Raw genomic sequence first — 25,062 nt, forward strand, 5'->3', positions numbered from 1 at the left:
TCAAACAAGAGCCTTGTTCTTGCCGTAGCCAACCCATATACGACTGTGAGGGTACATGTGAATGATCCCCCGAGAAGGCCCAATCCTCCCTCCTGTGCCTTGACATAGTTCCTTCTCCTGTTGGATGTTAAATGTTACATGTTATTGTAGGTAGTTCGGACAAGTGGTGTGAACAAAGGTAAGTAAAGTATAAGTGGGAGTGGGAGTATGCATAACAAGGGATTGTTTGTTTTGGGGAATGGTTTCTTTCTTCGTGTGTCTCTACATGATTGTGCGTTCTGCGTCGGATCGCCCTATGATGCACGTCCTTCTTCCTTTTGCCTTGGATATCAAAGGGAAACGTGTGCTACAGGGTGACGCGCAATACATGATAAATCTCTTCTCTCGTTTTCCTCCTTCTTCTCTATCGCTGACCCGAATAACGCCCAGGATTCGTGTTACCAAATAACAAACCAGTGCTAGCAGCCGCGCGCAAGGGGGACGAGGGATATAAAGGTGTGTTGGTGCTGTGTGAAGTGTCATTTAAACGAACATGATGTATAAATTAGTGCAAAACCATCGAGGGGCTTGTATCACATCATTTGTGCATCGTGTTACTGGAGGGATTGGGTGTAGTGTCGTGGAATCGTGTCGCGTTCGTCAAGGATTTGCTGCTAAGGGGCTTGGGGGTAGTGATGGGATAATGCATCTTCCAAAGCGACTACGGGAGTGAAGTGCTTGAAGTGACGCTAGTGGCCCTGAGGGCCGACGAGCTGAGAGAGCACCTTTGGGATTGTCCTCAGGGCTGAGTGAACCTCATGTCTGGATCATGCCCTGGGTGCCGCTGATCTGACGCTTGACCTGCTCGCGCGCCCACCGAGCAGTCTCAATGGTACGCTGCTGGAACTCGCGGTTCGACCGAGTCTCCTTGATCATGGCGGTGATCCAGTCCTGACGGAAGACTTCGGCCAGCTGGCCGTTGGGATATGCGTCCGCAAGATCACTAGATAATCGTTAGTGTTTCTATAATGTGTTGTCTCAACATCATGCCAACCTACCCGATGACACCCATAGCGGCCCGCATGAGGGCTTCGCTGCGGTTAGGATCCTGAGCAATAGTGTTAAGAAGCTCAAAGATCGACTGAACGTAGGGTTCGAGAACGTTGGCTGTACGACATTTGTCAGCCTCTGCAAAGCGCGATTAAGACCGAGGAAACTTACTCTTATCGCTGCCCTTCATGGCACCGATAATGCCACCCCAGGCATCCATAATACCCTCACGGAGAGAGATCACATAGTCGAACATCTCATAAGAGCCCTCGGCAGAAGCGGTAACGGTGGCAGCCTGCTGAAGGACAACAGCAACAACCGAGAGGTAAGCCTCAAAGTGACCGCCAATAGCGCCAGCAATATCGCCGAAGCACTGCAAGATTGCAGGCTTGAACTGGTTGGCAAGAGCGGTGCTCCTGAGATTGTTAAGGAGATAGTTCATGAACTGATCGCAGTATGGCTGGCTGCGTTCGCCCATGGAGCGAGTGATATCGCTGACCAGGCCGATAGCCATGGAGCAGAGACTCGGCTCTTCCTGGTTTGCCAGGGCATTGTAAAGGAAGGGAGCAAAAGCGTCCATGTACTTGGCAAAGTCCTCCTCCATGGCGTTCGCAAGACCGCTAATGGCTGCAAAGACACCTTCAGGAACGGCCGACTTTCCATTAATAGTGTTCAAGAGCTGAAGCAGAACCTGCATAATGCGGTCGCCTTGGGGAGTGATCTCCTTGTCCAAGCGCTGGATGATTGCCTGGAGCACGGTGCAGAGACTGGTCTGCATATCCTCGAGAGTGATCTTGTCTTCAACGCTGACAACTTGGGATTGCAGGGGCAGGGTTTCCTCCAAACGTTGAAGGATAACATCCGAGAGGGATGCAACAGCAGGGAGACTGTCGTTGGCAGCATTCTGCACAAACACGTTAAGAACCTCGTAGGCAGCGGTGCGAACTGTAGCGTCACCGTCAAGCTTCGCCGTTACGGCGAGCAAGTTGGTCACGCACTGGTTGAAGTGAGGAGTAATGGGGTTTTGCGCGGCACCGTATTCGCCGCCAAAACGTTCCGCGAGGTTCATCAAAGCCCAGCAGCAGGACGCGGCCATTCTGGGGCTGCTCATGAGGCCGTTGAACAGGGAGGTGATCAAGGGGTCAAGGTGAACAGCGGGATCGATCACTTCCGAGCAAGTCTCTGTAATTCTGCCAAGAGCGTATGCGGTCGAGTCACGAACATGTAAAGAGGGGTCCTCCATCATGCCGATCAAGGGCTGCATGCCAGACTTGACGATAGGCTCAAGCAACTTCTCCTCGGGGCCATCCATCATGGCACCGAAAGCAGAAACAGCGGCATCACGGAGGTGCCAGTCGTCAGCGCGAAGGTTGGCTTCAACGAACTGGATGACTGGCTGGATGATTGCCGCACCGACAGCTTGAGAGTAGAGTTGGAGACACTGGTACGCGGCACGCGAAATGTTGTACTCGTCATCAGCCGCATCCTCATCTTGCTTGGTGAGAAGCTGTAGGAGCACAGGGACTACTTCGAGTGTAGCAACGCGGGCGAAGTTGTAGAAGGGGCGCATCTGCTCCGAGCTCTCAACCTGCAGCTGTTGTTAGTGGGATTCTTGCTCAACCAATGTGGCAGTGAAACGTACCTGAGCATTGTCATCTTCGATAGCAATCTCCTCTTCGCAAACGGTACTCCAGAACTCAACTGCAAGCTTGGCCACATCCTCGTCATCGCTCTTCATGCCCAGGATGGTGAGTCCAAACAGAGCCTTTTCCATGTAGAAGCGCATGTTCTCGTAGTAAAGGGCCATGATGCGGTTGAGGCAGCCATAAGCACCCTGCTGTATCCGAGAGTCCTCGGCCTGTGTCGCCTCGCAAATAACCTGCATAATGTAGTTGCGCTCGCCCTCATGCTTGAAGTTGTTACCGACAAACTCGAGAGAGTCGCCGAGGGCGGTAATGGCGGCAAGTCGGACTTCGCGGTTGGGCTCCTCCTTGCGAGCACCTTGGACAACAGCTGTGAGGATGGCATTGGAATGTTGAACCAGGCTGTTTCGTAGATCGACATCTTGACTCTCGCAGATGAAGCCGATGGTGGTCAGAGAGGCCTGCTTCTGGTGCTCGCTTCCCTCGCTAACATTCTTGACCAGGGCGTGCATAAGGTCTGGCCACTCGTTTCGTGGTAACTCGATGGTAGCGATAGCCGCGATAACCTGCGCCGAGGCCTGGCTTGCCTGGGTACTGCTGGAGGCGAGGGTCTCGAGGGTGAGCTGTTTCACCCGTGTCTTTGTGTCTTGGTCTGTCTGCTGAAGCCATTTTGCTTGGAGCTCTGCTTGCCTAGCGAACTCGCGAGCACTGAAGGCGTTCTTGAGGGCGATACCGGCCGCCGCTCGAATGTGGCTCTGGGCGCCCTCATTTGCCAACTCTTGGACAAGTGTCACGAGGTATTGAGACTAAGAAACAGACAAGTTAGCGGTTATGATGACCTTGCTGTGGGGATGCGACACAGGAGCAACGAGGGGAGGATGCCATACGAAGTTTGTCTGAGCGGCTTGGCTGAGCTGCTGTTCAGCAGCATGTCGCAGGGTCGCGTCTAGAGACAAGGAGTTAGCATGTGCGTCACGGCTTGGACGAGCTGACGCGATTCATCATGGCGAGAGCGGCTGCCAAAAGGTAGGAGGGTCGGGGCATGGGTGAGGATGTCGAATATATACTGACCAGGACTCAGCGAGTTGGTGAGGACGGTGTTGATATCTGAAGAGCCCTCCATGGTTGCGGTTTGGATGCCTGGTTCGGAGGAAGAACGGGTCTCTCTCCAGCAAACGAAGCGGGTTGGCGGTGGTAGTGGGAGAAGAGGGAGGGGGGGGTTTCCGAAAGGGAGAGAAAGTCGGCCTGGGCTTGATGCAACTAAAGTTTTGCTGCGTGGAACAAGCGGGGGGCGGGAGTCCAAGGTTCACGGTCCACAGCAACCTTGAATCTTAATCGGGGCAAGACTCGATTTGCTTTCGGTGAGATCAGATCGAACCGCAGAGGCGAGGCGCAGATGCAGAGCCGTGGGTGGGATCTGGATGCCAGGTGATGGCGGTTGGTGGATGGATGGTATCGATGCGGTCCGTCTGAGACGATTGCGATGGGGATAGAGAGGGATGGATGGGGATGGCGATGCGAGGGGTTTGTCGCTGTTCCGAGCGTTCGCCTGCAAGTGGAAGGAGAGAGGAGAATCCAGACACAGTGCAGTGCTGACGCCAAACTGCGGGTCTTGTTTTGGTCGAAAATTTTGTCAACAATCGCAGGTGCTGATGCTTCGCCTGGTGAAGGTGCAGGTAGGTGGGTTGTGTATGCTTTCAGTTTCGATGCTGTCCGGCTGGGGGGTGTTGCCTGTTGTTGTGGGGAGGGACGGGAGCCTGTAACGTATCCCAGTAGTGCTGTGTTTGGTGTTACCTTCGTCGCCTGGCTCGTGCGGTTTCTTCGCTAAACTTTTGCTGACCAGGCCTGAAAGGTCGACGGGAATGCTCGCCTGCACCAAACGGCTCGCTCCATGTTTCTCGGGAAAGAAGGAATTAGACGTCTTACTGCAGGAAACAACTTGAGAACTGAAGGGACAATGAAATGCAAGACCTTTACAAACACTTCAAGAAGACGCTTTGCCCACGGGCAATTGGACCAAGTTTTAGGATAAAGAACATCTGTCCTTTCATGTGAAGTGGAAATAAAAGATGGCACATGGTGTACCCAGGTACCTCTATGTCTGCAAGAACACAACTGAGGTGGCCAGGCTCCCACGGCGCCCAAGGCTCAGTGCTTCACTAGCAACTACACTACACGCTACTCGGCAACCGCAGGGCTGCTGGACGTTGAACGGGGGTCCAGGTGCATTTGAAGTGGAGGGCTGAAGGCCGGGGGGTCGTGGAAAAGGGAGGGCGAGAGAAGTGACGTTTCTATCCGCTTCCAGATGTGCACTGTATCTTTTCTTAGGCGTTACCACCAACTCTACAGAAACTTACCAACAACAGTTACCTACGGTCCAAGTTTGAGAGACCTACCTCTATGACGCACACCCCCTCCCCGCCCAGATTGTGGTCTCTCTTTACCTAGAGGTAGTTACAACTGAAGTACCTACGTATAATGTTGCTTCCCTAGGTAGGTAGCGTTTGTTCTAAGGTCCCTGCCTGCCTGGCCGGCTGCCAGACAAGCCAGACTTGCTAATGGGCAAAAGGAGATAGGGCTATCATCTCCATTGGCTGCCTGGGCTAGCAGTGACTTCCCTCCTTAATAGGGGGTCTCTGAAATCCAAGAAGCCCCCATCCCTTTTCTTCCAGAACACCCGTCAACAGAAAGCGTTGTGGATGTAGTGACCGGGCACCTCTAAACTGTTAGTGTAGACAAAGAACGCTCCTTGCCGTACCAGTTAATACCTGGCGATCATATGAAGGTACCCGACCACAGATTCACGATTAAGCTCCCTCTCCAGCATCCCTCGGGGATTGCTGTGTCGTCCGTATAAATCTTCCCACCAACATAAATACCTGCACTTTATAAGGGACAGCCAACGGCCATTTGATTGGGTTCCCAGGACCTACACTAAGACAGAAAAAACTCGGCCTCTATTACCATTACTTTTCTATAAAGTACATTACAGACTATTTTGCCTCCCTTCCACAAGCGTGTTCTGGATGCATATCTCGTCCATGGCCTATCCTTACTCAATAGCAAACCCCCTCCATCCCCGGTGTTTCACCCGAAAGGCCGTGCAACAAGGTGGGAGAGGAGAGAGGCAATATTGTCGAAGTTTTGCTACCATGGAAGCAGCAGACAAAGAATGCATGAACTGAGTACCAGAACAGCATAAAGCATGTGATTTTGATATATTTCATTCTTGGGCCCAGGCAGGCTTAGTTCATCTTTGAATGGTACTGCACTGTCAGTTGCTGTAGCAGTTGTCCTGTATTCTGGATGCATGTGTGTGTGTGTACGCAATCTGTTGCTTTGACATCTCTTGTAGTCCCGGTTACGGTCATCAGATGTTTTCTTTTTTTTGGGTGTAAGCATAACCCCAAGCCCCCTTTTTCTAAGGCTTATGAAAACGTGGACCCGTGAGATTGTCCCAAAGAAACTCAAACGCGTCCAAGTAGGTTAGGTATCTGTGAACAAATGCGCGAAAACAAACCCCTATTTTAAATGTCGATGGTAACAGTAAACAGTCAAAATCCCCTGGTTGGGGATTTTGGCTACCGCAGAAGCTGTGACTTTTTCCCAGCCCATCCAGAACCACCGTTCACCAACCCTTATGCAAATGCTTCATTACATTTCATTACTTTTAAAAGCCAACAAACTTACATCTCGTCCGCTTGGGACTCGAGGGCCTGGATGATGCTCTTGCCATTGACACCGTTGGGTACGCTGAGGTTCACGTCACCGCTGACTTCCTTGTCGGCAACAGGCTTGGGAATGATCGGGCTACCGACGCGGCTTCCAACGAACTATAGCAAAAGAGGAGTCAGTAATTTTTTCGACCCCAAGCATGAAGGAGTTGACGATAGGTGAACTTACGTTGCTCGCTGCGCTGAGAAGAGCAATCAGAGAGCTCTGTACAACATCGGCGTGAATGCCGACGCCCCAGACCTTCTCGGTTTGTCCGGCTGCCGTACATTCTATGTAGGTAGCAGCCTTGACATCACGACCACGGCCGACGGCGTGCTCCTTGTAGTCCTGGACATCCAGATCCACGCCAACGCTCTTAAGGGCGTTGGCCAAAGATGAAATAGGTCCGTTGCCGCGGCCTCTAAGGTTGTATTCGTGACCCTCGATGGAAATGACACCCTCGAACACACGTCCAAGGTTCTTGGTGTCCTGGGTCTTGCCCGGAGCGGGCGGCGCCGGCGAGCTGGATCGGTCTGGGTTGATCGAGTAGTCGACAATATTGAAGCGCGGGTTCTCATCGAGGTAATATGTTTTCTTGAACAAATCGGTAATCTCGGTGGGAAGAAGCTCGCGGCCCTTCTCGTCGGCGATCCTCTGAACGACCTTGCTGAAGGCAACCTGTAGGCCACGGGGCATGTCAAGGTGGAGGTGCTGCTGGATAATCCAGGCAGTGCCGCCCTTACCACTTTGAGAATTGACGCGAATAACAGCCTGGTAATCACGTCCAATATCCTTGGGGTCCAGGGGAAGGTAGGGTACCTGCCAATAATCGGCGTACTCCTTGCCCTCCTTTTCGCGCAGGGAGAAGCCCTTCTTGATGGCGTCTTGGTGAGAACCGCTGAAAGCGCACACGACGAGAGAACCGCCGTAAGGTGCACGAGGGTGTACCTCGATCTTGTTGCACTCCTCCACGGTCTTGATCACCTTGCCGAGGTCGGAGAAGTCAATGTTGGGCGAGACACCCTGGGTGTAGAGGTTGAGGGCCAGGGTAACCAAGTCGACATTGCCGGTACGCTCTCCGTTTCCAAACAGGCATCCTTCCACTCGATCGGCTCCAGCCATCTGGGCCAGCTCGGCAGCGGCAACCGCACAGCCGCGGTCGTTGTGGGGGTGGAGCGATATGCACACCTTCTCGCGCTCGGTAATGTTGCGGCAAAAGTACTCCACCTGGTCGGCGTAGATGTTGGGAGTGGCCATCTCCACTGTTGCGGGGAGGTTGAAGATGATGGGGTTTTCCACTGTGGGTTCCCAGGCGGCCTTTACCGCTTCGCAAATGCGCACTGCGAACTCGGGGCTGGTATCGGAGAAGGTCTCGGGGCTGAACTCAAACGCCCACTCTGTGCCGGCCATCTCGGGGTCGTCCTTGGTCAAAGACTTGACCAGAGCTGCGCACTTGCTGGCCAATTCGACGCTCTCGTCCTCTGTGAAACCGAAAACAATTCTCCTGAAGCATTCGCTGGTAGCCAAGTAGATGTGGATGATGGCCTTCTTGGCGCCCTTGAGGGACTGAACTGTGCGGCGGATGAGGTCTTCTCTGCAGGGCGACAGAACTTGCAGCCAAACATCGTCGGGAACGGCACCGGGAGTCTCGATAAGGCGTCTGGTAAAGTCGTAGTCGGTTTGCGAGGCGGAAGGGAAGGAAACCTCGATTTCCTTGTAGCCCAACTCGGTGAGCATCTGGAAGTATCTCCACTTCTGGTCGCCGTTCTGAGGGGAGGGTTAGCTAAGCTTGGTGACAAGAGACAGGTCGCAAGCAGGCAGGAGAGGCGGCAGGCATACCATGGGGTCAACCAAACTCTGGTTACCATCGCGAAGGTCGGTGGCCAGCCAGCGCGGGGCCTTGACGATAGTCTTGTTGGGCCATTGCCGGTCCGGGAGGTTCAGGGGAGGGAACGGCTTGTATTTGGTCGAGGGGTCCTTGAGCCTGAGACACGCTGTATGTTAAAACCTGTGTGCGCCGTGACACGGGGGTCACCAAGGTGGACTCGACGTAGTAGTATGTTGTGCTTACATCGGCATCTTGAACACGGTACAAGGTGGGTGACTAGGCAATGCAATTTGGACAGAAGATGGGAAAGATCAAAGAGTGCCCGACGTTGTGACTGACGTGCTTCGGGAAAAAGAAAGACGGAAAGTGGGGTGAAATGGTATGCAAGATCCCAAGGCAAATCCCCAATTGCAAAGTACGACTGGTTAGTTCAGAGCGGGAACGAAGACACTTCCCCAGAATCTGACTGACGAATGATACGTTGTCTGGTATTATACCAACTCGGCGCCCGAACTCGTGAAAGTTTTCTGAGTCATTCCACCTGGTTCTCGTCTTGGAAGAGCAACCGGCGCGTTTCCGGTAACGGGGCGTGATGGGCCTTGCTGGGGAGATCTTCGCGGGGCCAAACTTCAACTCCAACAACCACGAGACGGGGGATCTGGGTTGCCCCACTCTCCCGGAAGGACCACAACCCTTTTTCGCCCACTTCAAACACTGGTTGCCCTGTCGTCTTGAATGTCAGGCAAATGTCCAAGCTGACTCTCACATGCAGTGTTCCGCGGGTATGCTAGGCATGTTCATCGCCACTGGTTCTGGTCTGGGTATTGGGGTCTTTTTCCTTAACGCCGTGCGCTGGGCATCTTCATGTCTGCTATCGTCAGTACAGATGGCATAGACGACATAAAGACGGCTTAGCTGCTAACTGTTGGTGCAAACAATGGCAGGCCACTAAATAATTGTCAGTCACTCAGTCATCCCTCCTATGATGTGGGTGAGTACCCGTCGATCTTCTCTGTGAGGGGAGCCTCTTCCCTCTGCCGTACATGCACGACAATAATGAATTGGCCACCCAGGATTGGCTCGTTCGCTATGAATTTCTAGCAAACTTTTCCAGGGACAACATGTCAATTGGACAGCCAAAGCCGTTCTAAGGCCGCCTCTCCACTGCACATACTACTGTACACTAGTTGCTCGTCCGGCCTCCCGGGCCCGAGCAAGCTGTGTTTACTTCAAGAACTTCCCTGTGGACGACCAGTCCTCCGATTCGGGGGTCCGGCGCTGGCATACCACTGCATACGCCATCCCGACCTGAACCTTGACGCCATCAACGACGGAGATCCCGGGCTGGACGGCTTGCGCAATGGCCGGACAAGGGACAGGCCGCTCCCAATTTGGACTAATAATAACAGAGGAAACATTCCAAAAGCCCCACTCCCTTCTCCGCCACATGTATCGTCACCGATGATCGGACTTCTCGTTGCCAGAGAGTGGGGTGAATCATGCGATTGCCTGGAATGTTTACTTCTAAACCCGTTGGAAGCCGTGATCTTCGACAGGCCTTCACAGTCACTCTTTTTCTTCCTGAAGCACAGATTCATCAGAGGTTACAGGATCTTGAAAAGAAACATCTCCTATTCTCGCGGGGTTGCCCCCTAGCGTGGAAGTTAGTGCACATCCGCTGTAACGCCGTTAGAAGCCATGCGTCATGCCAATCCAATGTTATGCGGCGCCAGCAAGGTGTCTCGCGCCCTGTCATCTACAAGTGACAAAAAAAAAAGTCATGTGAAAGAAATAAGCCTTTCCAAATCTCTCACTGGGAGTGCTTCACATCTGTGAAACCGGTGATTCGACTGACCAAAAAGACACACACCATGACAGGTAATAAAGTCATCCTCGTCAACAGCTACTGAAGTAACCACCAATCACAAGCCACAAACCTCGGACTTCAGATCTAATCCCGCATCAACACCAAAGGCAACTTGATGTCATATCTCCGTTCAAGTTGAGAACATGGGAGTTCCTTACGAGGATAGTGTTGCCTCATCCGTATAGATGTTCACGCCTGCTACGTTCTTCTGGAATATGACTTCACTACTCGCTTGTACTCACCACTAAGTTCTAGTTCTGACTCATGAAGCTTGACCTCGTGTGCCTCGCTTTGTGGTCTGATCATCCGATATCGTTGGGTACATTCCACTCGTGAACGTCTACGCGTCAGGGCTGGGAACGCCTTGTTCCTTTTCCTTACCTTGACGAGTACGTTCTGAGCGGAAGCCCATGTTATTTGAGCATCGCCTACAGACAGCACAACCATAAGGTGAACAGCACACAGATTCACCGCAGAGATGAGACGGTAGTTGTAATTATCATCATAGATGCTATGTAGGTATTTACAGCAGGCGCGGATCGATATGTACAAAGAAGCCATTCCTTCCATTTTGCCTTGTTCACACCTGATATTGAAAGCCAACAAAAAGAAGACAAAGAATTTGCTTCTTTCTGAGGAGATCGAGAGATTTATCGCCATGCTAGGTAGGTCAGAAGGTGGTCAGGTAGCCTGCAAGCAGCCAGCTAGGAAAAAAGAAAAGCAGAGAAAAGATAGATGCCCCTAACAAACAAAAAAAGAGAGAGAAAAAGATGCCTTCTCCCAAACCCAGAACTTGAAAAGGATGGAGATTACCAAGTAAAACTTTCCTCCACAAAATCAATCACCGTCCCCCTCTCCCTCTGACAATTCCTCACCGCATGCCTCACATCATCCGCCAACCCACCCGGTCCGCACACCGTCACGCACATGGCCCCCTGCTGCTCATGTACCTCCTTAGCCATCAACATCGGTATGTTGGGCCGACCAGGGAACATCTGCACTGATCGCGACGCGCTCGCCATCTCCCTTGGGTTCTTCGGCCTCGTTACGAACAGTTTGATGTGCAGGATCTCTTTTCGTCTTGGCAGCCTCAGGATCGCGTCCATCCACGGCCTGATCCACTCGAGAGACTCAAAGTCGCGCACAATCCAGATCAGCACCACGCGCCGCGTGGCGACCGTGCCGTCCGCGTACCCCTCGACCAGGTGGCGCAGGTACGAGATCTGGTGCGTGATGCCCGTGGCGCCGCAAAAGAGGACGGCCGTGCCGTAGCTGTCGAGCGAGTGGTGGCCCGCGTAGGGCCCTTCGAACGCGGCGCGGATCGTGATGCCTGGCTTTCGGCGGTCGGCAGTGCCGGCTACGGCATGGTTGTACAGATTGCGGGTGAAGCCCGAGTGGGCGCCGATGACGAAGGAGACAGAGGTGGCGACGGGTTTCTTAATGCTGAGACGGGAGGAAGGACTTGCGGCTGCGCCAATGTCCTTCTCGGTGATGGGAAGCAGTTCGTCCTCGGTGGTGTGATCGACCCAGGCGATGGAGAACGGGTGGTTCTCCCACGAGCGGATGCCGCTGAAGCGGAGGTAGGCGTGGGTGCCCGGCTGGACGTCGACGTAGCGCGGGAGGCTGAGGGTCACGCGGCAGGTCTCGCCGGGCATGGGCTCGACGAAGGCGGTGGTGATTCCACGAGCGCGTGACCAGTTGCAGTAGGCGAGTCGAAACATGCGTGCGAACCGGTCGGCGATCCAGACGCAGAAAATACCGATGATCCAGGGGAGCTGGGGAAGTCCGCCCGGGAGGGTCGCGGTGACGCAGTGGACCCACGTCGCAGCGAAGGAGACAAAGGCGAGGATGATGTGCGTGTTGAGGAAGGTCTCGTAGAAGGCGTGGCGCACAGGAGACAGAGACAGAATCAGAATGGCGACCATGGCGGCTGTACCGGCCATTCCAGAGCCGATGAAGCGGTCATTGAATGTCTTCTCTTTGACGCCAGCCCAGCCATTGTCGGCTACCTGGACGATGGCCCATGCAATCAAGTGAAGGAGCACCTCAAAGACCACGACACGGCCCATCCATCGATGAAGAAGATTATATGTGTCGAAGCTGACTTGTAGGAGACCAATAAGCGGGTTGTTTCGGCCGGCGAGGATGATGAGCGGAACCATATTGACCATGGCAAGAGTGCCCGACCGTCCGCGAAGTTCGGCCAAGAATGAGTACTTGTTCTCGTTGCCCCAATTGAGGATGAACATGTACGCTAGGTTGCTGGCCAGATAAAGGAGAAGAAGGACGCTGTGAAGCCTCGAGGGTAGAGTACCCATGTTCATGGCGCTCGAGAGTCGGATTTCTCGGTTGTGGCGTTTGTTCCATAAGGGGGCATAGATGAGATTCCTCTTGACACCCGGCATCCAGCTCCATTGCTTCACTTTCCAAAAGTGTTGCCTATCGCCTGGGATAGACATGGCTGAAAGTAACCGTAGCTTCGCCCATGATAGCTCTATGATTCTGACTCCCAGTACCACGACGGCGACCGCCCCCATACTGAGCCAGAGTGTATCCCTAAACAAGAGGTTCATAGGTTGGTTGACTCCGCTGAGTCCTGTGTTGAAGGGGGCGATGGTGGGATTCGCCGCCCTTTCGGGTAATGTATGTGTTGCTGCCATATCTTCGTTTCGTATTTGCATTGCTGGTGTGAAGTGATCGCCTGGGTTGTTGAAGTCGAGTGCAGCGAGCCTGCGCCGCTGGATAAGATCCATTTGCGATGTTGTAATGTTTGAGAGTTCGACGTGGTCCGGTGGTAGGTAAGGTCCTTAAACGAGGGTAGAGAATGCGGGTAGAAAGCTAGGAGGAGCTTGTGCCAGTGGTCTTCGCGCTAAATGTGTCGATTCGCTGAAAGAGAGTGTGCGGTGATCCAGATTCGTGAATATTATCGAATGAGATGCCAACTAGTGTATAATCGTATCATGCTCAGGCAAAACCGAGATGGAACGTTCTCCCGAGACAAGAATCTCGAAATGGCCAAGTGAAGCGCCCAAGCCGCCCGTTGGGCTGGGTTCAGGGGGATGAAGCAAACAAACTCTTGGTCTGTCTTGGTCCCTGACTATTCACTTGTAAGTACCGGGGGTAGAGGCGCTTGCTTGTCGTTGGTGCGGCGCTGCGCTGGGCCTCTGAAGGATAACGAGAATCAACTTTGGATCTTCTTTGCCTGATAATACCCGTGTGACTTATGACCGGATCCCGTGCCGGCTAGGTAAACCCAAGAACTTTGTATTGTAGGTCGACAACTGACGATTTTCCCCTGTTGGTTGATGATGGGCTGCGCCGGCGAGCCTAAGTTGATCGATCAGGGGCAAACACCGCAAACTTGCTGGTAATTGTCCGACGGAGGGCCCTTTTATCTAACCGAAGAACCTGTTCGAAAGGTTGCTTTGCCGTCTCTTTTGCGCAACGGGCAACGTGTGATTTGCTGGCAGCTGGTGACAACAGTTTGTCGCTGGGGTGACTAGAAGGCGACGGGAAGGGTAACCGTTGAATCGTTTATCGTTCGGTACTGTTTAACTTCATCCACCACCAAAGACCTTGTTTCTGGGGAACAATTCCCCGCGTGCCCGTGACGGCGGTAACGAAAGAACCAAAGGCGAACTGACGTGCACAGTCTGTGACTGCCGGTGTGTAGAATCCAAATCCGACAAATGACTTGGAATGCGAAATGACGTAAAGTGAATGAGAGTAAGGGGTAAAGAGCGAAAGGGGCTTGAAATGACAGGCGCCCTGTGTCAGGTACGTAGTTGGCTGTTCGCAGAAGAGGTGGTAAGTAAAGAGTGCAATGGTGAAAAGAAAGGCAGCGCTTGACACACTCACTAGAAGTTACGAAAGCGATCGTTATTCAGGTCTGTGATCAATAGAGCCGCTCGCGTGGAATGGTCTGGCGAGTCGCTGATTCTCTCGTCCGTCGAGATTGCCCTTTCGGGAATTGGATGAACGACAGTTTAAGTGATGAACCACAAAAACTCCACAACCAGCCGAGGGATGGAAAAGGTACGTAGATCGCCGCGCGTACCCAAAATAAAAATAAAAATAAATTAGAGAGGGACCTTCGCGACCAGACCGCAGGGGAAAAAAGATTTAAAGAGCAACGCCGGCTTGGTGTCTGCAGAAACCAAAAGGGCATGACGCTGTTCCATCCAACAAACGACTGATATGTTCCTCGGCGGCAATCTGCTCCCTCTGCCTCAGCCCAAGCGGAGTAAGACCGAACAAAATTCTCTTTTCCCCCCTGGAGCAGTGGCGGATGCAACGAGCACAACTCGGCGGTCGAACACGCATATACGGAAAGAATCCCGTACGACGAGCAACCACAATCGGACTGTCCTGGGCCGACAAAAGAGAGCCCCAGCCTGGGCAAAGTGGGAGTGTGATCTCACACACCTTGACACTTCACTTGTCCCAATTTCTCTTGTCCGGAAATCCAACCGGACTGGCGGGATGTGGATTCAAGCCCTCCCAGAGCACGGGGCCCTGCAACGAATTGTGACATTGGGTTCGCTTCGCCCCATTCCAAGGAGGACTAGCCGGATAAATCGGAGCACATGGAATGAGGGAGATCCTATCGTGGATCAACAGGGCAAGGATGTATTGTCCAAGAGGCCCAGCGGTGCTCAGCCCACGGGCAGGCCAGTCCCGAGGGACTATTGGAGAGACCGTACGTCTGGCTGCCATGCTCTCAGGGGCAAAAACAATGACGGGGGGAAAAGACCAAAAGGATTGGTGTACAACAAACGCAAGATGCTGCGGGGTGGTAGTTGGACCACGCAAAAGGGAAGCTCCACCATACGGCCTGAACCCAGGGCTCAGCTTCTGAAACATCAAACATTGCTGCTTGATGGTAGGCCACTTGCTAAGCGGACCGTATTTCCGCTTCCTCTACTTTCTCTTATGTTTTATGGCTCCATCCCTCTTTTTCGCTTGATATTCCCTTCCCCATTTGCCCCCAGGGGGGCCTTCGTGGCTGGTCTCCACGACATTTCGGAGATCGTGCCATTCCCAGATAACAAGCTCTTGGGCCCATCAGCGCACGGCCTGGGAGCTTGGCTGTTCGATCCTGTACGTACCACGCCTCCATTATATGCATTGCCATGATTTACAGGCGTACGGTAACACCGCAACAACAGAGTGGACGGGGTTAGCGTAGGAACCCGAAGTGCGTAGTCTCACGACGTTAGAAGAGACGCCAATTAACTATGCTTGCTATGCAAAGGGCCGGCAGTCGTCCACGCCCTTAACAGATCCCTTGGCAGGCTCGGGCGGCTAGGGAGAGAATGTCGTGGGATCGAGAAGGGACCATGTGCGATGCTCGACGTCATGATACGAAGAAGAATGCCAGTGAACGGCAGCCACGAGTCTCCCGGCCTTTCGGATAGGAACCGTTATACTCGTCAGGGATTCGAAATCTAACTAGCGGCTGGCGCGAGTAATAAAGGCCTGGGCACTTCCGTGCTCGAGTTGGTGATGTTTACGCAAGCGATCCGAGGTGAACATGGCCCGGCCCCATGACGATTCAAGCTCCCTTCTTTGACTTCTTTCTGCAAGTGGTACGAATCTAGCAGATTAAGTCAATAGCGGCCCCATTGTGGGGAACTGACCCCTCTAAATGCTCCTTGTCATTATATAAACGTGGGGGGAGGGGGGGAGGAGTGCTGCCGACGCAACAGAACGGCAGGACGAAGCCAAGCTCTTTGGAACATTGCTGCAAGAAACATCGAGACTATCGGAACCAACCGGCTTTAGAGCGACGCTCTGTGGACCTCCAGCGTTACCTGTTAGGTTCGCGGAGGTACAAGGCCCGGTGTCATTCACCTGGCGTACTCCTGCCAAGGATCACAATCATATATACAGCCCTGCGCTTGACGTGAAGCTGATAGCTTTCCCTTTTGTGTCCATCAAATTGTGAAGCGAACGGAAAAGCGGCCAAAAGTTTGTGGGAGCTTATTCCTTGCATTACTGAGCACATCATGGCAATTTTGCTCGGCCATTTCTCGGAACCAATTCTCCATGGCTTGCGTTCAGTGACTGCAACATTCTGCGTGATGCAGTGTGTATACAGGCTCACATTCAGATCGGAGGGCCGCTATCGTGGTTAGAGCGAGGTAATCTTGTCCGGTTGCAACCCCTACTTGCTCACGGTACACAATTGCTCCCGCTGATTCTGACCCATAACCAGGCAAAACGGGGGGTATTCAGAGCTGTAATGCTGCGAGAAGGTGTATGAGTACAGTTACGACAAGCTGTTGAGTACGTTTCTGGGCTTTCTGGGTTCGCTCCAACTGTTTGAGGCATCCTGGTTGAAGTTGTTTTGCTGGTTAACGCGGAGACCAGAACAGGACCTTTGTATCTCGATGGCAGGCTCAGCTAAAGCGAAATCTAAGATGGAATCCGGAGTTGCATCATCAGTCATGTCAACCCTTCCAGTTCCCGATGTCGATATTCCTTCGGCGCAGCGACCCAGCCGTATCGAGCCATTTCTCTAGGGAAACCATGGAGATAGACAGTCAGAAGCTTGCTGTAACCCCGACCACCGCGAGGCCGCCATGCAGGCTTCTTGATGGTTGTCTTCCATCAGGCAGCCCATCTGGTTGAAGTAGAGCCCAACCTGCCCGATATGCGGTTCATCTTGTGATCCCCAAGGACTCCAGCCTCACGAAGACGTCAGGTTTGACGCGCGATAAGCCGGAAAAGCCGTGCCTCCTTGCCGCGATTTGATGGCCGATCTTGCTTGAACTTATAGAGTGTATTTGATGTCAGAAGCAGTGAATTCCCCACGGCATGACGCGATGATGTTCGGAAACTAACCATCTAACACCCGTCAACTAAGATCTTGAATTCTTCCCGGTGCGCGCGTCCTTGAATTTGGAATCATGCTGTATCTGGCCGGTCATCCCTCGCGGTGGGCAGGGTGCCCCCCAGAAGACAACTGGCTCGGGCAGGCGATCTGGCTATGCCTTTGCCGGTCAGCGTACAAGAGGGCTCTCCTCATATAAGGGCCTCCGATCATTCGCTGAATCCTGAGAACTTCGTCGAGATGGAAGAACGTAACGTCCGTATCTTTTCCGATCTCTAAGGCTCCGAGGGATAACTGAGTGGTTGTAAGGATAACCGAAGATGGACAGTCCGATCCTGGTTGCTCGGCTGCTCGATTATGAGAGCCCGTGACGAAGCGGTAAGATGTTTTTTTTATTTTTTTATTTTATTTTCTGGTGATACGATGGAAGCATTTGGGATCTGAGTTTAGTTAGGGTGCTTTGATCCAGAAAGAGGCATTGTACTCGGCGTGATCAGTATGCTTTGCTGTGGCTATTTGATCGAGTGCAAAGAGGCATTTGAAACCGGAAAGGACAATTCGAATACGCAGTGGCACAAGACTCGGGGCCGAACAGTCATTATAAGAAATGTAACAGGAACCATGAACTGGGAAATGGCAGTAATGGACAAAGGTCCGGAAGCGGAAGGGTTAGTGGACGAGAAGTGATTGAATGGGTGAGAGAAAGGGGACGTTGTAAGCCATCATATGCCACAGACATGAATGAATGCATTTATCGAGATGTTGAGTAACCGTAGATCTCGGTCATGCTACGCATAGTGTATGTACATATCCGAGCCACCCAACACCCGCGCCAAGGTCGCCGAACCACATCTGAAATGCGGACGTCCGAGCTTTCGCCGTACGCTGACGGCCGAAGGCAAACGCATCATCACGACCGATCGACGAGCCATATTCGCCGGCACCTTGACTCCTACAGCACCTTTTTTCTACCACACTCACGAGTTTCTCCACGAGGCACGAGCGCACCAAATCGTACGCAGCAAGCAGCACAGAGGCAAAAAGAGGGAAACGGGAAAGGAACTTGATCGATATGTCTACCGTCGCAAGGACTGGCGAGTCAGCCGGCAAAGTTCTGTCGCTGGTATGCAGCATGCCTTTCTGTGCACTTCTTTCCCTGGATCGCAAACGGTATTTGGGCTAGAACAACGCAAACGCTAACATCTTTGCCTTGAACCAACAGTATCGTCAGCTTTTGCGCCAGGGAAACCAGTTTTCCTCTTACAACTTCAGAGAATACGCCAAGCGCCGCACAAGAGACGCTTTCAGGGAAAACAAGAACGTGGAGGATCCTAGACAGGTGCAGGAACTTGTGCAGAAAGGGTTACAGAATCTCCAGATGCTCAAGGTATGCCGGGCACTTGAGCTGAGACGCGACCTGGAGAATACAGACAAGTTGACATTGGAATAGCGCCAAACAGTTATCAGCCAGTTTTACCAACAGGACCGCTTGGTCGTTGAGGGCGGGCTCTCGGTAAGTCTTCCTGAACGGATCCGTGGAGTATATCAGAGGTGATCTAACAAGTCGCAGGGTAAGGATAAAGAAGGAGGTAAGCTCAGGCAGAAGGATACTGGGTAAGTTATAATCTTGAGAAGCAGATTTGAGAAGAGCTGTCTTGCTAACGAACTGAACCTCAGCTGGGACTAAATGGCTGCAGACGAAAATCTCTGTTTAGTTGTCGCTTTGCACGAATGACACCGGAAGAAGAAAAGCTATGTATAATACTATGAGTGAAGGGTTGGCGAAGAGTACACCTGTTCGAGCCCGCAGGAATGATGACGCGATACCAATACCAGCTTTGATTTAGCAGGCTAACAAGTCCAAAGGTGGTGGTCTACGGGGCTTCTCTGATAGCAGAGGATAATTAAATCAGTTACCAGATCAAGTTCCAGTGATTCGGGACAATCATGAACGGTCCCTTGGGTGTAGATTGTGTCTTGTTTGTGTCGTGCCATGATAACCGGCTTTCCGGATCACCAACAGAAGCTGCGAATCCTTGTCGCAACTGGATCGACTCGTTCCTTGCATATCCGAGATCAGTTGGGCAGTGAGGGCTGCCTTAAGAAGGTAAATTGCTTTACCGAGCATTTATATCCCATTGGCATGGTCAGTGCGACCAGTGCGCGCGACCAGTGACCACTGCAGGACGAGCCACTGCAGTCCATCGAAGGCTGTCGCAGAGTGTCAGGTTGGCCGCCGCGACTTGAATGCGACGCGCAACATCACCTTGTCGACTTCCATCCTTCCATTGACAACATTCTTAGCTGGTAGCATAGGATCGATTTCTTGTGGAAGCTACCTCTGCATCAGTACGGGCTCCCCTTACTCTTCTCTTTCTCTATTACATACCTACCTACCTATAGTTTGCGCCATATCGTTACGTAGTCCGGCATCTAGTCGCTTTTAGCCGATCTATCGTTGTCGTTCATCGTCATCCATCCTTCTATTCAGGTTCCAACACAGAACAAGCAGCACTTAGAAGCAGTCCCTGGACCGCTGACTTGCACTCACCCACCGACGTTGATCCACCTCTATTCAAAGTTAGACTTCGACATATTCGACCATCTGTTCTGCGGTCACCAGTATACATCTACGTACCTCCCTCTTGGATAGAGCTATTGGTGTTTTGGATATCGGCACAACGGTGTTACACTTGTTTGGCGTTTCGTCCTTATCTGCCTGGGCATGAGAAAGAACAGCTGGAGGTTCGGTATCTCAGTAGACAGACCTTCTCACACTTTCAATGGCGCCCACCGTGAGTTTGCTCGCCTTAGTCCCGTCTCGAGTTCCTGCTAGCTGTCACAACTGAACTGCTTCTGACTATGCGGTTGTGTTTGCGCAACTCTAGTACCATCGATCAGCAGCCCAGACTCGGCGTGGCGCTCGCAGCGGTTTCCCGGAACACGACGACTTCGAGGGTCTACCTGTACGCCAATGGAGACAGGAATGGGTCAATGTAACACCTCCCCAACCCGCAGAGGCTACGCAGAAAAACGATATTTGGGACGTCGAGCTGCCCTTTGGCATGCCCAAGGAAACTAAGCTGCTCCCAACCCACAGCCAGGAGCTCCTGCGCGCCGCTCGCTCTGGCCGACTCTATAAGAGACCTGCTCCGACCGACGACGACGATGAAAATGTCGACATTGACAACATCAAGGGCGACAAGAAGGAAAGCGATGCGGCTGCTGAAGGGTTCACCGTGAAGATGTGGAAGCAAACACCACGTAACATCGAAGGACCTGCTGAATCACATCTGGCCAAGCGCCATAAGAACACGGTCACATTACCACCAAAGTCGAGGCTGGTACAGATAGCCCAGGGACCGACGGTTACCAGAGCAACCGTCCGACGTATTGACGCCGCCGGCAACCCCTACGAGCAGACGATCACTTTGGCCGAGGGACAACAGGTTGATGGCGAGATCATATCAACAACGGTGGTGCCGGCACCAGTGGCTGCGGCCGAGGTTGCGGCTCAGGCTGCGCCGCCTGCACCAGTCAGGAGAAGGCCTCCTCCACCAAAGCGGAAGGCCAAGGGCCCTGGTCGAGGTCGCAAGAAGGGCAAGCTGCCACTCCCAACAACAACGCGGCCAGAGCCGACTAGTGTGGAGGCCGGTGATGCAGAGGTCAAGATCGAGGGCACTCCAGTAAACGTAAGTGTTTCTCTAACGTATATCACACTCGCGCTAGCAAAGCTGACAGTACGGCGCAGGGAATCAAAATCGAAGAAACCGGTGACAGTGCGAACCAGGATAGCGAGATGGCCGATTCCTCACAGATTCCTTCCGATGATGATGACGGCGACGATGGCGACGAAGGGGAAGAAGAAGGCGATGCCGACGAAAGCATGGCTGAGGGCGATACCCCTGGTGTTGATACCAGCATCAGTCAGGACCAAGACCAGGAGATGGGCGACGCAGGAGCATTGGAAGTTATTCGGCCCAGCTCAACTGAAGAGTCAGAAGAAAGAGATGCCGGTAATGAGGAAGATACTGCTGCCAGGTCGCGCCTTGGCAGCAGCCTCGCCCCGCCAACGCTCGGATCACTTGCGTCAATGAGACTTGAAGGGAGTCCACTGAAGAATGTAATGATCCGATCGCCAACAGAGCCTCCAGAGTCTAGGTCAGATGTGCCAGGGGTTGAGGGATCTTTCTTCCCGTCTACGGCTGTAGACGACGTCAAGTCCGAAGTTACGGCTGCGGCGAAGGAGTTTGACACACAAGACAATTCTGTCAGTGCTGCCTTCCTTTCCGAAGTGGTGGTAGAGGCCGAGCAGCCGGTAGCTGACGCAGTGGATGTTACAACTGGAACCATCGCAATGGATGTCGACACCAACTCTGAGCAGCAACAGCCCGCAGAATCGACTCCATCTGCCGAGGCTAAAGTTGAGGATCTTGGGGCTGCACTAGACTTGCCAGGGCTACGGCCAGAAGCTCCAACCTCAATTTCCACGTCGACCACATCATCTACGGCGGGTACAACAACAGAAATGTTTACCACGGCCACAGAAACAGCATCGGCACTGATAGAATCCTCGTCCGTTCCCGCAGACGCCCCGATGGAAGAAGTCGATGTGCTTCGGGAGCAACTTTCAGACGATGCTGTACCCACGATAGCAGAGCCCTTGCTCCAACCGCCAGACTCCCCGGCCCTGCTCCCCACTGCTACGACAGAGGATGAAGACGACGGGCTTAACTTGCTCGGTAGCCTGGAAAGGGAACTAGACCGTCAAGAGGAAGTGAGTCGCGCCGGTAGTGCCGCCAGCGGTGCCGGTACAGGTGCGGCTGCGGGTGCCACTACCAAACAAGAGAGCAACGGTGGAGTGGACAATCAGAAAGACACCAAGGCTGGCGAAGAAAAGCCATTGTCAGAGCCGGAGACACAGGGAGCTGCGGGAGAAGATGGAGGTAATACTGCCGAGTCGGACAAAGTCGGTACTGAGGCTACCGTCGATGTCACTGACATTGCCGATGCTGCTGATCCTCCTCCTCCTCCTCCTCCTCATCCTCCTTCTCCTTCCCCCCCTGCTACTGCTGCCAGCGACGAAGAAAAGCCGAAAGAGGCTACAGCAGGCACCCCAGCGGAAAGTCAGGAAGCGGCTAAACAACAAGAGCAGGGACAGAAGGAAGACGGCCCTGCTTCCACTGCACTTAGTGCTGATGGTGACAGTGTTCTAAAGGAATCAGAACCGGAATCGGTCCATCAAGTCGTTGAACCGCCAAAGCAAGAGTAGGGCGGCCTTGGAGTAGACAAGGAATTTGACGTTGACCGGTTTCGGGGGAAATTGGCTAACGAGCTGAGCTACGTGCGGTAGTGACTCAAAGGGAGTTTTTGTTTTTTTTTTTCGAAAAAGATGTCACTCTCCCGGGAATTGTGTAGTGGATTGTGATTTTTGATAATTCCGTCTTGGGGAAGAATGTGAACAAAAGCTTTGCGAGCTTCAAAGCGAACAAAGGTGGCTGTAGGCTCGACTTGGCCCGACTTGAGATTGAAGATGTCACTCTTAGGTATTTTTGGCATATATGCTCAAGAAAGAAGCGAGGCTGTTTTTCATATGAGATTGTGCAAATTTGTTGTTTGTCGACAGCATCGGTTGTCTGCCTGTCTGGCTCACATTCCGCACCCACTTCAATTTTCATTGTGGTATGCCGACTCAAGATCACGTTGAAGGGTGTGCTGCTAAAGTAGAGGTTCACCGCCAAGGCTAGCAGTGTCACGGGTGGTCTTCGCTGTGATGATCCGACTGGCTTCGCAAAACCTTGCCTTGAACGGGCGCGACCTACGAATCAGAGATGCAGTGGCGCTTTAGAGCACATGACTAACACAACATCAAAAAAGCCGCTTGTTTGTTAACGTCAATCAGATACACGGACACTTGCAAGTACTGATCAACTTCACACGCACATGAGCAAAAATGTGTTCATAACGATGCTATCTGTCTCTAAATTCCAAGACGATCGTACCTAATGCAACTCAATGCGGCCGACTACTCTCAGGAGTCGCTGATGTATATATTGTTCCCCTGCCCACAAACGCCTGCCCGAATGCCCATTTTGAAACGCCACAATGCTAACAAATATACTTGAATGCTTTCCACTCACAATGAAGTGATCATCCATCAACGCACCCAAGGGCGAACAAGAAAAAAAAAAGAAGAAAAAAAAGACGACGCCTTGATAGACAGATGCCAATCGAGGCCCAAAAGTCTCCCACGTCAACGAGAGATACGAAGCCCGTCCTCCCCTCCAGCCACCCTTCTAATTCTCTTTTACCTCCTTTTCTTCTTTCAAGCCTGAACCGTCTCAACCGGAGCAGCACCCTTTGCCTGCTTCCTCGCGTTCTCCGCCAAAAACTGGGCATACCTGCTCTGCTTGTTGTGGATTCCGCACTCAGTCTTGTTTTTGCCCTTCCAGCGCCCAGCACGCTCGTCCTCGCCCGCGGCGACGGGGCTAGTCGAGTGCCAATCACCAATGGACTTGTACCCCTTATCGAGCAGCTCGTTGTAAGGCACTTGGTGCTCATCAATGTAGGCCTTGACCTGCTGGAAGCTCCAGTTGACGAGCGGGTTGATCTTGACGATGCCGCGCTCCTCATCCAGCTCAATGACGGGAATGGAGCCGCGTGCACCTCCCTGGGAGCGGCGGCGGCCTGTGAAAACGGCAGCCACCTTGAGTTCCTGGTAGGCGCGGTTCTGCGGCTCCACCTTGGCGATCCAATCGTATAGTTCTTCGGAGGTTTCGTACAACTTCTCGCCGTAGAGGGCCTCAAACTCGTCGACGTTGGACACGTCGGCCGGCTTGAAGACGTGCAGCCGGATGTTGGGGTAGCGCTCCTGCACGCGGTCGACAAGAGCATAGGTTTCCTTGAAGTGGTAGAGCGTGTCGAGGAAGATCAGGTCGACGGGGGCCGCGTCGGGTGACTCCTTGGCTAGCTTGGAGAGCATGTCGAGCGTGACGAGGCCGGTCAGGCCGAAGGCCGTGGTCTGGAAGAGGTTGGGGAAGAGAATCTTGCAGAAGCGGAGGATGTCCAGGGCCTCCATGTTCTCGAGCTGTTTGTTTAGGTGGTCGAGATGAGGCTTGGTGAGAGAAATCAAGGGAAGGTTGGCGGTGGAGGAGTTGGCGGAAGCGAAGCCGGAGTCGACGGAGGCGTTGTCGTCAAACTTGCCGTCAAGCTTGGGGGACGAGGCCCTGGTAGAGGTCTGGGAGTTTTGCTCGGAGGCCATGTTGAAGATGGATTGTTGGATGGATGAGGCTTGGTGATGTGTCTGTTGTGGATGAGTGAGTGGTGACAGTGTATGTGTGAGACGACCACTTTCGGACAACGACCGATGACGACCTTGATGGACGATACGATAGATCACGGAGCTAAGAATCGCAGGATATGGAAACAAGACCAAGCAAACTACGCTTCGGAAAATGGGAGCAGAGTGGCTTATAAGAGAATCCAGGGATAAGATGGGCTCGACGGACAAGCGTGGAACTGGGGCTGGAATTTATGGTATCTTGTGGAATCCGAGAAGAAAGAGGAGGAATCTGGGGTCCTTTGCGGTTCCGATTTCAACTCTTGCAAATCTGGGGCACAGAGGAAATCATGACCAAGCCAGAATCATTAGTAATTCCGCAAGTCAACGCATCTGCTGGACTTTGACGCCGGGCATTGAGCACACCATCCACACCTACGACTGCAGAGAACGGGTCAGCATTGGCCGTACACCCTCTAGGGTACATTGACTGGACCCATGATGGCCGATGAACGGTGTCAGACCGGGGCTGAAGACGCAATCGCAGCGTCGTTCGCAGTGCATCGGTTTCTTTGGGATGGTGGTGTTGAAAAGGAGGCTGATCACGACATCTGGACGCCCTGCCATTGGTCAATGCCGCCTGGCTTTTGTGGGGATTTATATGCCGTAGCGTCTTCCTCACATCGGACGGTTTGAAAGACGTCCGGCCGTCCGTTGCTTAACTTGGGACCCCCGGGGTGCCGATTTCTCTGTGGCGAGCAGAGCGAAGCTCCAACCAGAGCAGGACTTTTGCTTGCTCAAAACCCCCTCGCTCTATGTCTTCGCTCCGTGCCCCTGGCGTCCCAAAGGCACGCTGCTCTGTCGTCA

General features: G+C 53.0%; 8 protein-coding genes across 8 annotated transcripts; 3 read left to right on the top strand and 5 right to left on the bottom strand.

Annotated features, from left to right (window-relative positions):
* Window positions 1-170: 170 nt before the first annotated feature.
* Window positions 171-3,812, bottom strand: NEUTE1DRAFT_70739 (uncharacterized protein; the record flags this gene model as incomplete). Its single annotated transcript, XM_009857082.1, has 6 exons — window positions 171-982; window positions 1,038-1,146; window positions 1,201-2,617; window positions 2,672-3,478; window positions 3,560-3,618; window positions 3,744-3,812. 6 exons carry the CDS (start codon window positions 3,793-3,795, stop codon window positions 796-798), a joined length of 2,631 nt encoding a protein of 876 aa, XP_009855384.1.
* A 2,046-nt stretch (window positions 3,813-5,858) lies between these two features.
* On the bottom strand, window positions 5,859-8,681 carry NEUTE1DRAFT_70741 (uncharacterized protein; the record flags this gene model as incomplete). The annotated part of the gene is made up of 4 exons (XM_009857083.1): window positions 5,859-6,505; window positions 6,576-8,153; window positions 8,226-8,370; window positions 8,458-8,681. The coding sequence occupies 4 exons, from the start codon at window positions 8,463-8,465 to the stop codon at window positions 6,359-6,361; spliced, it is 1,878 nt and encodes a 625-aa protein (XP_009855385.1).
* A 2,209-nt stretch (window positions 8,682-10,890) lies between these two features.
* NEUTE1DRAFT_104778 (uncharacterized protein) lies at window positions 10,891-12,540 on the bottom strand (the record flags this gene model as incomplete). Its single annotated transcript, XM_009857084.1, has 1 exon — window positions 10,891-12,540. The coding sequence occupies one exon, from the start codon at window positions 12,538-12,540 to the stop codon at window positions 10,891-10,893; it is 1,650 nt and encodes a 549-aa protein (XP_009855386.1).
* A 2,448-nt stretch (window positions 12,541-14,988) lies between these two features.
* Window positions 14,989-15,200, top strand: NEUTE1DRAFT_118517 (uncharacterized protein; the record flags this gene model as incomplete). Its single annotated transcript, XM_009857085.1, has 1 exon — window positions 14,989-15,200. A coding segment is annotated over one exon (186 nt), but the record flags the coding sequence as incomplete, so codon positions are not given.
* A 2,716-nt stretch (window positions 15,201-17,916) lies between these two features.
* On the top strand, window positions 17,917-18,834 carry NEUTE1DRAFT_96436 (uncharacterized protein; the record flags this gene model as incomplete). Its single annotated transcript, XM_009857086.1, has 5 exons — window positions 17,917-18,039; window positions 18,139-18,303; window positions 18,367-18,429; window positions 18,487-18,530; window positions 18,594-18,834. The coding sequence occupies 5 exons, from the start codon at window positions 17,989-17,991 to the stop codon at window positions 18,601-18,603; spliced, it is 333 nt and encodes a 110-aa protein (XP_009855388.1).
* Window positions 18,835-19,699: 865 nt separating this feature from the next.
* Window positions 19,700-22,188, top strand: NEUTE1DRAFT_113788 (uncharacterized protein; the record flags this gene model as incomplete). Its single annotated transcript, XM_009857087.1, has 3 exons — window positions 19,700-19,711; window positions 19,805-20,608; window positions 20,668-22,188. The coding sequence occupies 3 exons, from the start codon at window positions 19,700-19,702 to the stop codon at window positions 22,186-22,188; spliced, it is 2,337 nt and encodes a 778-aa protein (XP_009855389.1).
* Window positions 22,189-22,300: 112 nt separating this feature from the next.
* Window positions 22,301-22,505, bottom strand: NEUTE1DRAFT_118519 (uncharacterized protein; the record flags this gene model as incomplete). The annotated part of the gene is made up of 1 exon (XM_009857088.1): window positions 22,301-22,505. A coding segment is annotated over one exon (205 nt), but the record flags the coding sequence as incomplete, so codon positions are not given.
* Window positions 22,506-23,438: 933 nt separating this feature from the next.
* NEUTE1DRAFT_118520 (uncharacterized protein) lies at window positions 23,439-24,324 on the bottom strand (the record flags this gene model as incomplete). Its single annotated transcript, XM_009857089.1, has 1 exon — window positions 23,439-24,324. A coding segment is annotated over one exon (738 nt), but the record flags the coding sequence as incomplete, so codon positions are not given.
* Between the last annotated feature and the right edge of the window lie 738 nt (window positions 24,325-25,062).

The sequence above is a fragment of the Neurospora tetrasperma genome, assembly GCF_000213175.1.
Source record: "Neurospora tetrasperma FGSC 2508 unplaced genomic scaffold NEUTE1scaffold_81, whole genome shotgun sequence".
Classification (NCBI taxonomy): domain Eukaryota; kingdom Fungi; phylum Ascomycota; class Sordariomycetes; order Sordariales; family Sordariaceae; genus Neurospora; species Neurospora tetrasperma.